The sequence below is a fragment of the Borostomias antarcticus genome (genome assembly GCF_949987555.1).
Source record: "Borostomias antarcticus genome assembly, chromosome: 6".
Lineage (NCBI taxonomy): Eukaryota > Metazoa > Chordata > Actinopteri > Stomiiformes > Stomiidae > Borostomias > Borostomias antarcticus.
In genome coordinates, this window is record NC_140239.1 from 6,994,196 (window position 1) to 7,007,053 (window position 12,858).

At 47.2% G+C, this 12,858-nt stretch overlaps 1 protein-coding gene across 1 annotated transcript in view; it reads left to right on the forward strand.

Moving 5' to 3' along the window:
- Positions 1-12,715, forward strand: part of naa35 (N-alpha-acetyltransferase 35, NatC auxiliary subunit) — a 16,251-nt gene extending 3,536 nt beyond the window's left edge. Inside the window, exons 8-23 of the mRNA XM_084439933.1 lie at positions 221-264; positions 1,628-1,678; positions 2,235-2,318; positions 3,301-3,415; positions 3,554-3,732; positions 4,277-4,336; positions 4,435-4,541; positions 6,919-6,985; positions 7,782-7,880; positions 7,988-8,166; positions 9,692-9,828; positions 10,001-10,068; positions 10,220-10,360; positions 10,944-11,066; positions 11,691-11,771; positions 12,408-12,715. Coding sequence (XP_084296059.1) covers positions 221-264; positions 1,628-1,678; positions 2,235-2,318; positions 3,301-3,415; positions 3,554-3,732; positions 4,277-4,336; positions 4,435-4,541; positions 6,919-6,985; positions 7,782-7,880; positions 7,988-8,166; positions 9,692-9,828; positions 10,001-10,068; positions 10,220-10,360; positions 10,944-11,066; positions 11,691-11,771; positions 12,408-12,467 — 1,595 coding nt within the window. The 3' untranslated portion in view covers positions 12,468-12,715. The remainder of the gene's footprint in view (positions 1-220; positions 265-1,627; positions 1,679-2,234; positions 2,319-3,300; positions 3,416-3,553; positions 3,733-4,276; positions 4,337-4,434; positions 4,542-6,918; positions 6,986-7,781; positions 7,881-7,987; positions 8,167-9,691; positions 9,829-10,000; positions 10,069-10,219; positions 10,361-10,943; positions 11,067-11,690; positions 11,772-12,407) is intronic.
- Positions 12,716-12,858: the final 143 nt, after the last annotated feature.

Genomic DNA, 12,858 nt, shown 5'->3' on the forward strand with positions numbered 1-12,858 from the left:
GATCTGTAAACCCCTCACATTACAAGATAATCTGGGCCGAACATCGGTACCGACCAACGTTCCAGACCAGATTTCTTCCTCCGATTGTCGGGAGGGGTGAATCGGGGATAAATCGGCCCAAAAATCCTGTAGTGTGAGCCCGTCAAAACAGGACAGGATTAAAAGAGCTGGGTTTCGCTCTCCAGGATGTCTCTACATGTCCTCTCCTCTGTCCAAGCAGGTATGTTGAAGGACGTGGAGGACGAGTTACAGAGGAGAGTTAAGGTACGCGCACGCACACACACACACACACACACACACACACACACATCCAGGTGATTCATGAGGGACATCGCTGTTCGCGGCCTCCTTGTACAGGTCATGTAGATGTCTCTAGAAAAAAACATGACCTCATGACCAGTCTCTTAACTTTGTTTATTTAGACAGGACAGTGCAAATTAATGAACACATTAGCATGAGTTTGGATGTAGTTCAACATCAAAACATGAAATGTGTAAAAATTTAGCACAAGGCTACTTTCCATCCGCAGTCCCCAACATAAAAACACAAACAAATCACATGCTGTAAAGTCACAAGAATCAAATCAACATAACATCACTAAAACAAAGGTATATACAACAAATGACAAGTACATGGGCAGCAGAGACACTCAGTTCCCTAGGAACAATTCTAAAGATTACTGGTGTCCACATTTCTGGTTTACTAACAACCATTGTTTGATTTGGCATCTGAAAGTGGAAAGGGTGGGGCTTTCCCTTAGGGGGGCTGGGAGGCTATTCCAGGTTGAGCTGCCTTGTATGGATCAGGACATTTAGACTAATGGTGCGTTCGTTTGTGGTCGGAGGTGGCAAGTCGCAAGTGGCAAAATACCTACCTCCGACCTGTGTGCATTCGAGCTATAGCGAATAATACGATGATGATATGATATGACATTGACATCAGCCGGCAACTGGAGGCTGAGAAACATATCCGAATTTGCGACGAGGAAGTGCAAATTCATGCAGCGTTTTATGGTGCGTTCGTTTGTGGTCGGAGGTGGCAAGTCGCAAGTGGCAAAATACCTACCTCCGACCTGTGTGCATTCGAGCTATATACCATCATATCACAGTCACCTAGTTATATCCAGTGCATTCGAGCAACTGGGGGCTGAGAAACATATCCGAATTTGCGACAAGGAAGTGCGAGTTCATGAGGTGTTTTATTTAATCATTCCTAGTAGCAAGTCGCAATTTGCCACCTCCCAGTTATAAACGAACGCACCATAAAACTGGTCTGTCTATAGTGGACCGCACAATCTCCTGTGTTGTCTGACGTGGTGCCAGGTCCAGTGTTTCTCTTCTCGTGGATGAATTCCTTGACAGGAAGGGGAAATAGTCCATGTAGGCATTTGTAGATAAAACAGGCACCTTTAAAGACTCTGAAGTTTTCAAAACTTAAAAAGGGGTGTTTCTCCAGAATGTTACAAAGATGGTAGAAAAGTGGTTTTCTATCAAATACCTTGATTGCTCTATTATAAAGCTGTTCTATGGGTTTTATGTACTGTGGCACATGCAAACAACCAGTTGGTAAAGCAATACTCAACATGGGAGAAGATCATACAGTATAAATATGTCTCTCCCTCCCTCAGAGCACACGCAGTCGGCAGGGGGAGCAGAGAGACCCAGAGGTGGAGCTGGAGGTCAGTCTCAGTCTCCCTCATCTATCTCTATCTGTTTATCTATCTATCTATCTATCTATCTATCTCTCTCTCTCTCTCTCTCTCTCTCTCTATATATATATATATCTATCTCTATATATCTATCTCTCTATATATCTATCTCTCTGTATATCTATCTCTCTATATATCTCTCTATCTCTATCTCTATATATCTATCTGTGTGTGTATGTGAGAGTGAGTGTGAGAGTGAGTGTGAGAGAGAGTGAGAGAGTGAGAGAGTGTGTGTGTGTGTGTGTGTGTGTGTGTGTGTGTGTGTGTGTGTGTGTGTGTGTGTGTGTGTGTGTGTGTGTGTGTGTGTGTGTGTGTGTGTGTGTGTGTCAGCCTGTGGCGGGGCGTGGGAGTGAGGCTATGTGGGAGTGGAATGTGTCTCTGTGTTATTAAATAAAGCCCTAGACAGTCCCAACATGGAGGTCTGGCAGAGCTAAATCTGTGTCCTTAGGGGCTACAAAAATATGTAAATATGTGTGTGTGTGTGTGTCGTTACTAACCTGTTCTTGTACTGTACCTCATTTTTCAGCATCAGCAGTGTTTGGCACTTTTCAACAGAATCAAGTTTACACGCCTTCTACTGACCGCACTGATAGCCTTTACTAAGAAAGAGGTAACACACACTCACACACACACACACACACGCACACACACACTGTGATCTTGGTTGTATATGGTCTGTGTTAGACCAGTTGGGTAAGTAATCTTGGTTGTATATTATGGTTGTACAGTATATGGTCTGTGTATACTGTGGTTGTATATGGTGTGTGTGTGTGTGTGTGTGTGTGTGTGTGTGTGTGTGTGTGTGTGTGTGTGTGTGTGTATATGGTGTGATTGTATATCTTGGTTGAATATAGTGTGTGTGTATTGTGGTTGTATAAGGTGTGTGTATGTGGTGTGTGTGTATTGTGGTTGTATAAGGTGTGTGTATGTGGTGTGTGTGTATTGTGGTTGTATAAGGTGTGTGTATGTGGTGTGTGTGTAATGTGGTAGTACATCATGGTTGTTCATGGTGTGTGTATGTGGTGTGTGTGTATTGTGGTAGTACATCATGGTTGTTCATGGTGTGTGTATGTGGTGTGTGTGTATTGTGGTAGTACATCATGGTTGTTCATGGTGTGTGTATGTGGTGTGTGTGTATTGTGGTAGTACATCATGGTTGTTCATGGTGTGTGTATGTGGTGTGTGTGTATTGTGGTAGTACATCATGGTTGTTCATGGTGTGTGTATGTGGTGTGTGTGTATTGTGGTAGTACATCATGGTTGTTCATGGTGTGTGTATGTGGTGTGTGTGTATTGTGGTAGTACATCATGGTTGTTCATGGTGTGTGTCTGTGGTGTGTGTGTATTGTGGTAGTACATCATGGTTGTTCATGGTGTGTGTATGTGGTGTGTGTGTATTGTGGTAGTACATCATGGTTGTTCATGGTGTGTGTATGTGGTGTGTGTGTATTGTGGTAGTACATCATGGTTGTTCATGGTGTGTGTATGTGGTGTGTGTGTATTGTGGTAGTACATCATGGTTGTTCATGGTGTGTGTATGTGCTGTGTGTGTATTGTGGTAGTACATCATGGTTGTTCATGGTGTGTGTTAGACCAGCTCGGTGACGGAGGCCCAGAAGCTGATGGCCCAGGCGGCTGATCTGCTCTCAGCCATTCACTCCAGTCTGCAATACGGCATCCAGTCCCAGAACGACACCACTAAAGGAGGTAACACACTCTCACACACACACACACACACACACACACACACACACACACACACACTCTCGAACATGCACACAAACTCACGCGCACGCAAACACTCAAGCTACTGACCCCAGCTGCCCTGTGTTGTCGTCCTTCCAGACCACCCAATCATGATGGGGTTCGAGCCCCTGGTGAACCAGAGGCTGCTGCCCCCGACCTTCCCCCGCTACGCCAAGATCATCAAGAGGGAGGACATGGTCAACTACTTCAGCAAGCTCATCGACCGCATCAAGACCGTGTGCGAGGTCATCAGCACCACCAACTTGCACGGCATACTGGTGGGTGACCGCCGCGTCTCCACACAGCTGACAATCAACAGGATTTCAACTAACTGTCCACTAACTCTTACCCTGTACTTAAAGGGTACAGTCACCCTCGTTTCAGTTATTATTTGGATTAAAGTCTTAAATTGTGTGTGTAGGCCTTTTTAAAATCAGCGTCAGTGTAGTCATTTTCCTATATATGGATAATACCGCAGCAAACTCCTAACACTGGATGTGTTTGCCGTTTGAAGTTTTGCCGCGATTTTTCCACAACATTTCCCATATAAAGGAAACGGCTATATTGACGGTGATTTTAAAAAGGCCTACACACAGAATTTAAGCCTTTAATCCAAATAATATCAACGGAAACGAGCGTGACTGTGCCTGTTTAATCCTAGCTATAAGCAATGGTGGCATATTGTCAGCAGAGCTAGCGACGAGTGTCAGTAGTCCAAGGATTGCACCCACCTGTGGACGCACGAGGTACTGGAGGTGGAGCGCTGATTATGTTTTTATGTGGTGTTGTTCCAACGTTATCTCAATGTTCTACCCCCCCCAGGACTTCTTCTGTGAGTTCAGCGAGCAGTCTCCATGCGTCCTCTCCAGATCCCTGCTCCAGGTAAGCAGCGTCCAGCCCTTTCCGATTGGTGCATCCGGACCACCCTGTCCTGTGATTGGTGGGGTTCTGATCTGGGCCGCCTCCCTCTGTGTTGCTAGACGACGTTCCTGATAGATAATAAGAAGGTGTTTGGCACCCACCTGATGCAGGACATGATCAAAGATGCTCTGAGGTTCTTCGTCAGCCCGCCAGTCCTCTCCTCTAAGTAAGTCATCTTCTGTGTGTGTGTGTATGTGTGTGTGTGTGTGTGTGTGTGTGTGTGTGTGTGTGTGTGCGTACGTACATGTGTGTGTGCATGTGTGTGTGCGCACTACACCAGCTCTCCGCTGCGTCCTGATTTAGAATTGGATCTATTTCGGTTTCCCCCCGGGAAATACTTAAATCTGCCATGAAATGTGTGTGTGTGTGTGTGTGTGTGTGTGTTTGGGCTGGTGTGTGTATGTGTGGGGGGGTGTACATGTGTTTGAACATATTTGCATATTTGGTACATTCAGTTGTACCTGTAGTAGGGTTGCAAAGGGGCGGAAAAATTTCGGTAAATTTCCGGAAACTTTAAGATCAGGAATTTTGGAAATGTTGACCTTTTTTGTAGCCTATAACAGCTTTTTTTCAACATTTTTTAAATTTTATTTTATATATACTTATTTTAGGATTTTATAAAATTTTCATCCAATTTGGTAGCCAATTGACCCTGACATAGTGTCCAGTTACCCACTATTAACTGTTGAAGATTCGTCACACAGCCCGGCTGGTCAGCAATGTGAAAGGGAGAGACAACTCCCTGACTATCTCAGCTCACAACCGTAATTCCAGACAGGATTGCTGTTGTGTGACGAACTCTCAAGCCGAGATTAAACTAACCATCCTTGGGGAGCGGCGGCCCAATAGGCCGCTCTGGGATCCGGCCATGCTCCGATCTGACGAGACCACTGGTTCCCGGTGGGCAGCTGCACTGGAACACAATTCATTAGACTGCTAACCCATCACATACCCCAATAGCAGGGAACTTAAATGTAGCCTAGTCAGGGAAAAAACATAAAATGCAATTCTAGATCTTGCAGCATGATCTTGGCTAAAACAACCTGATTTAATGAAAATTCAGTTGAATTTCAACCCTGTATTGTGCATTTATCCATCACATGTGCAGTGGCATTCATCCATCACATGTGCAGTGGCATTCATCCATCACATGTGCAGTGGCATTCATCCATCACATGTGCAGTGCACTCTTCCATCACATGCACAGCTAATTCCTAGCATCCTGCACACTAAAGGCCGTTTCAGACGAGGAGCGATATCCGCGCACTGTAATTCATTTTCAATGAGAGAGGCGAGCGGACAATTTGGGAGCCGCGGACAATCTGGGGCGGAGCGGCAAGCGGGCGCGACCCCGTGAAATTGTCGCGCGCGTGCTCGTTTCGTGCACACGCCCGCCCACGACAAGAGCTGAATTGTAGTCAGCTTTCCCCACTGCGCACACTGTGTGTCCCCCGCTGATCCGAGCGAGAACGCAGGCGGAATATCGCTCCCCGTCTGAAACGGCCTTAAGAGGGCTCTAGAATCCACTCACAAATAGACTAAGCTAAAAATGTGATCTTTAAAATTTGTATTAGAAATGTCTGCTTATGACAATACAAAATGTTTATATTTATGTCTGTTTATGATGAGGTATATACAGTTGGTATAAATAGCCCCAAAATTCCCAGTTTATTCCCATTAATTCCTGTTAATTCCCATAAATTCCTGTTAAAGGAGTAGTTTCGATTTCAAAGACAAGAAACTCACCTAGGTGTTAGTTGGCGTTCTGACATATAATTCGCCATAAAGTAAGATTCTAGTACATCTGGAAAGGCTTTTTAAAATATTTAGCATAGAACTATTTAGTCGCAGCACATACGTGTGTAAACTTCCGCAAACTAGGTAGCCTAGCAACATAAACAATAACAATAGCTACCGTAAGTAGTTCCGCTTCCTGAATCCCCTCTGTGGATTGATCTACACATCTACAATGGTCGCTTCAATACAAGTCAATGGATTTCATAAAATGATCAATAAAACACTACAGGAGTCATACTTTGCAGCGAATTTGATGTCAGAACACCAACGGACACCAATTACACCCTCGGTGAGCTTCTTGTCTTTGAAATCGAGAGTTTAACATGTTTTTGAATGATTTTTCAAGATGCCCATCCACATCCATTGTATGACCAAAACGGTGGTAGAGCAATTATCAACTTTCTCGAAAATGCTAGCTTTGTCAACGTTTTGATCTGAATCATTGTATATGATCATAAGTAACCTTAAAACAGGGCTAAACATGCATTTTCCCTTTACTATTCCTTTAATTCCCGTTAATTCCCATGGAAAGTTTCCAACTTTGAATATTCCCGGAATTTTGCAACCCTAACCTGTAGGCATGTGTTTCGCTGTGTGTGTGTGTGTGTGTGTGTGTGTGTGTGTGTGTGTGTGTGTGTGTGTGTGTGTGTGTGTGTGTGTGTGTGTGTGTGCACACTGCCAATACAGTAGTATGATATGCATCTAGTATGCAGTCTGTCCTGTCTGACGTGTGTGTGTTATTGCAGGTGCTGTCTGTACAACAACCACCAGGCGAAGGACTACATCGACTCCTTCGTCACACACTGTTCCAGGGTACGACACTCACACGTCCACCCAACACACACACACACACACACACACACACACACAATCACACACAAACAAGCTCAAGCTTAAGACACACACAGCTGCACCGTAAAGCAAAGCTGACAAAACGTAAATACGTTGTTTTCAAGTGTCATCAAGTCTCAAAAGCATGTATGGGAATGTGGAGTAAGAAATGTGTGGATGCTGCTGCCAAAGCTGTCATTGTGATGTCATAACTGCTGCCATTGAAATGTCATAGCTGCTGCCATTGTGATGGCATAACTGCTTCCATGGTGATGTCATAACCGCAGCCATGGTGATGTCATAACTGCTGCCATGGCGATGGCATAACTGCTGCCATGGTGATGGCATAACTGCTGCCATGGCGATGGCATAACTGCTGCCGTGGCGATGGAATAACTGCTGCCATTGTGATGTCATAACTGCTGCTATAGAAAGTACGTAGCCTTAAAAAACAATGGTTCTCGAGCCTAGTGGCCCATAGGGCAGGAGCTTCTCTCCTGATTCCTTAGCGTGAGGCAGCTTGATGTACAAGTACACCCCCTGGACATGACGCTAGTATGTCACACGGACTTGGCCGTGATCAAACCCTTGATGCTGAGTGCTAAGCAGGGAGGCATTGAATACCATTTTTTAATAGTCTTTGGTATGACTCGGCCGGGGATCGTACCCCTAACCTCCCAATCTCAGGGCGGACACTCTAACCACAAGGCCACTGAACTGCTGCCTTGATGTCATAACTGCTGCCATGGTGATGTCATAACCGTCTCCCTCCGCGCAGCCTTTCTGCAGCCTAATCCAGATCCACGGACACAACCGAGCTCGCCAGCGGGACAAGCTGGGGCACATCCTGGAGGAGTTCGCCACACTGCAGGACGAGGTGCGCGCGCGTGTGTGTTGTTTTGCGTGCCGTGTGATGAGACGCTGTTCCATTCATTGTCAACCACTGTAACCCCCCCCCCCCCGTCCCTCTCCTGCCCCCTGCAGGCGGAGAAGGTAGACGCGGCACTGCACAGCCTGCTGATGAAGCTGGAGCCCCAGAGACAGCACCTGGCTTGCCTGGGCACCTGGATCCTCTACCACAACCTGCGCATCATGATCCACTACCTGCTCAGTGGCTTCGAGCTGGAGCTCTACAGCATGCATGAGTACTACTACATCTACTGGTGAGTAATACTACAGTACTACTACATCTACTGGTGAGTAATACGACAGTACTACTACATCTACTGGGGAGTAATACTACTACAGTACTACTACATCTACTGGGGAGTAATACTACAGTACTACTACATCTACTGGTGAGTAATACTACAGTACTACTACATCTACTGGGGAGTAATACTACAGTACTACTACATCTACTGGTGAGTAATACTACAGTACTACTACATCTACTGGGGAGTAATACTACAGTACTACTACATCTACTGGGGAGTAATACTACGGTACTACTACATCTACTGGGGAGTAATACTACAGTACTACTACATCTACTGGGGAGTAATACTACTACAGTACTACTACATCTACTGGGGAGTAATACTACAGTACTACTACACCTACTGGGGAATACTACTACAGTACTACTACATCTACTGGGGAATACTACTACAGTACTACTACATCTACTGGGGAGTAATACTACAGTACTACTACATCTACTGGGGAGTAATACTACAGTACTACTACATCTACTGGGGTATACTACTACAGTACTACTACATCTACTGGGGAGTAATACTACAGTACTACTACATCTACTGGGGAGTAATACTACGGTACTACTACATCTACTGGGGAGTAATACTACAGTACTACTACATCTACTGGGGAGTAATACTACGGTACTACTACATCTACTGGGGAGTAATACTACAGTACTACTACATCTACTGGGGAGTAATACTACAGTACTACTACATCTACTGGGGAGTAATACTACTACAGTACTACTACATCTACTGGGGAGTAATACTACAGTACTACTACATCTACTGGGGAGTAATACTACAGTACTACTACATCTACTGGGGAATACTACTACAGTACTACTACATCTACTGGGGAGTAATACTACAGTACTACTACATCTACTGGGGAGTAATACTACGGTACTACTACATCTACTGGGGAGTAATACTACAGTACTACTACATCTACTGGGGAGTAATACTACTACAGTACTACTACATCTACTGGGGAGTAATACTACTACAGTACTACTACATCTACTGGGGAGTAATACTACTACAGTACTACTACATCTACTGGGGAGTAATACTACTACAGTACTACTACATCTACTGGGGAGTAATACTACAGTACTACTACATCTACTGGGGAGTAATACTACTACAGTACTACTACATCTACTGGGGAGTAATACTACAGTACTACTACATCTACTGGGGAGTAATACTACTACAGTACTACTACATCTACTGGGGAATACTACTACAGTACTACTACATCTACTGGGGAGTAATAATACTACAGTACTACTACATCTACTGGGGAGTAATACTACAGTACTACTACATCTACTGGTGAATACTAATACTACAGTATGATTACTGTGTGCATGTGCATGTGTGCACATGCACGTGTGTTCAGCGCAACCACTGATACCGTGTGTGTGTGTGTGTGTGTGTGTGTGTGTGTGTGTGTGTGTGTGTGTGTGTGTATCAGGTACCTGTCTGAGTTCTTGTATGCGTGGCTGATGTCCACGCTGAGCCGAGCAGACAGCTCCCAGATGGCCGAGGAGAGAATCCTGGAGGAGCAGCAGAAAGGACGCAGCAGCAAGAAGACCAAGAAGAAGAAGAAGGGTGAGTGAGAGAGAGAGAGAGGAGATGGAGGAGAGAGAGGTGAGAGGGTGAGCATGGAAGAGTGTTCATGGAAGACAGTATGTGAGACAGAGTATGGGTGAGAGTATATGTGTGTGAGAGAAAGAGAGGGTGGGTTCTGTACCTTCATGTGTGTGTTGCGTTCTACCCGCAGCCCGCCCCCTGGGTAGAGAAATCACCATGAGCCAGGCCTACCAGAACATGTGTGCTGGCATGTACAAGGTATGCCGCTCATACAGTATGTCCACCACTGTTATCATAGACATACCGTACTTATATCAATATTTTTTTCTCACACTCTTTCCTCTGTCTCAACCTTCACTGTCTCTCTTTGTCTCTCTCTCTTTCTCTCTCTCCCTCTCCCTCCCTCCAGACCATGATAGCGCTGGACATGGATGGGAAGGTGCGGAAGCCCCAGTTTGAGTTGGACAGCGAGCAGGTTCGCTACGAGCACCGCTTCGCCCCCTTCAACAGCGTGGTCACGCCCCCTCCAGTCCACTACATCCAGTTCAAGGTACCGTACTGTGGCGTGGGGGGGGTTAGCGTGTAGCATGTCACGGTGTGGCTGTGGCGTGGGGGGGGGTTAGCGTGTAGCATGTCACGGTGTGGCTGTGGCATGGGGGGGGTTAGCGTGTAGCATGTCACGGTGTGGCTGTGGCGTGGGGGGGGTTAGCGTGTAGCATGTCACGGTGTGACTGTGGTGTGGGGGGGGGTTAGCGTGTAGCATGTCACGGTGTGGCTGTGGCGTGGGGGGGGTTAGCGTGTAGCATGTCACGGTGTGGCTGTGGCGTGGGGGGGGTTAGCGTGTAGCATGTCACGGTGTGGCTGTGGCGTGGGCCTCAGCCACCATTAATGAACACAAGTTTGAAAGAAAAGGACAAATTATAACCACAAAAGGTACTAGTGGCATGAAAATCTCTAGGGGCGCTCATGTGGGTTTGATTTAAAAAAAGAAGCCTTTAATATGTGGGCTAAGACACTTTAGATCAGGATCTTGATAACAGATATTCAAGCGGTAGTTATCAATTACATTGCCCTGCCAATGAAGATCCTTCACATAATGAACAACACTACATATCTACTTGCCCCCCCCGTAGGAGATGTCCGATCTGAAGAAGTACAGCCCTCCTCCCCAGTCAGCTGACCTCTACCTGGCCGCTAGTAAGCACTTCCAGCAGGCCAAGCTCATCCTGGAGAACGTGCCCAGCCCCGACCCTGAGGTCAGCACCCCCGACCCTTCACCTCTTAGTACATGACTGACGTGTCACCTGATTAATGTTGTTGTTGATTGTGATGTCGTTGGTTGTTCTTTTCTATACAATGTTGGCCTACAGGCTGTCTGTGCCTGAATACTGTGGATGTAGAGACTTGTAAAGACCTCTAACTAGTTCTACTGCTCTCATTGTTAACTGTACTGGTTGATTGTCCTGTCTGTTGATCTAATCCCTGGTATTGACTCTCTGTTGGTCTAATCCCTGATATTGACTGTCTTGGTCTAATCCCTGGTACTGACCGTGTGTTGGTCTAATCCCTGGTACTGACCGTGTATTGGTCTAATCCCTGGTACTGACCGTGTGTTGGTCTAATCCCTGGTACTGACTGTGTGTTGGTCTAATCCCTGGTACTGACTGTGTGTTGGTCTAATCCCTGGTACTGACCGTGTGTTGGTCTAATCCCTGGTACTGACCGTGTGTTGGTCTAATCCCTGGTACTGACCGTGTGTTGGTCTAATCCCTGGTACTGACCGTGTGTTGGTCTAATCCCTGGTACTGACCGTGTGTTGGTCTAATCCCTGGTACTGACCGTGTGTTGGTCTAATCCCTGGTACTGGCTGTGGGCTGCAGGTGAACCGGATCCTGAGGGTGGCCAAACCCAACATTGTGGTGATGAAGCTGCTGGCTGGAGGACACAAGAAGGAAACCAAGGTAACGGTCACTATGAACACATCATCTGCTGACATGAGGTCCGTTCACTGGGCTGGGGGTCTATCCACCGGGCTGGGGGGTCTGTCCACCGGGCTGGGGGTCTATCCACCGGGCTGGGTGTCTGTCCACTGGGCTGGGGGTCTATCCACTGGGCTGGGTGTCTGTCCACTGGGCTGGGGGTCTGTCCACTGGGCTGGGGGTCTGTCCACTGGGCTGGGGGTCTGTCCACTGGGCTGGGGGTCTGTTCACTGGGCTGGGTGTCTGTCCACTGGGCTGGGGGTCTGTCCACTGGGCTGGGGGTCTGTCCACTGGGCTGGGGGTCTGTTCACTGGGCTGGGGGTCTGTTCACTGGGCTGGGTGTCTGTCCACTGGGCTGGGGGTCTGTCCACTGGGCTGGGGGTCTGTCCACTGGGCTGGGTGTCTGTCCACTGGGCTGGGGGTCTGTTCACTGGGCTGGGGGTCTGTTCACTGGGCTGGGGGTCTGTTCACCGGGCTGGGGGTCTGTTCACTGGGCTGGGGGTCTGTTCACTGGGCTGGGGGTCTGTTCACTGGGCTGGGGGTCTATCCACCGGGCTGGGTGTCTGTCCACTGGGCTGGGGGTCTGCCAGTGATGCCAGTTCTCTATCTTGTGTCCAGGTGCTTCCGGAGTTTGACTTCTCAGCTCACAAGTATTTCCCCGTGGTCAAGATCATCTGAGCCTCTGCCTTTTGTCGCTGCGACAACTCAAGCCCCATCAAGACCCCCACCCCTGTGTGTGTGTGTGTGTGTGTGTGTGCGTGTGCGCGCGTCTGTTCTGTGTGAGTGAACGAGTGGTGGGGAACTATGTCAGCTGTGGACAGGACATGTCCTCCTGCTGATGGACAGACCATGTTCCCCCTCCCATTCAGATTTCAGTCTACGAAGTCCTTCCAGTGGAGGATGATCATCTGTGTGTAGGATAAGACTTGTGTGTGTGTGTGTGGGTGGATAACTAGCCCTGTGGAACGGGTGTGGAACTGGCCAGTGCCAAGACTATCTCATACAATTACCATTGTAGTCCTGGGACTCTACAAAAGACTACAAATACCACCCATCAACTTGTCTTGAC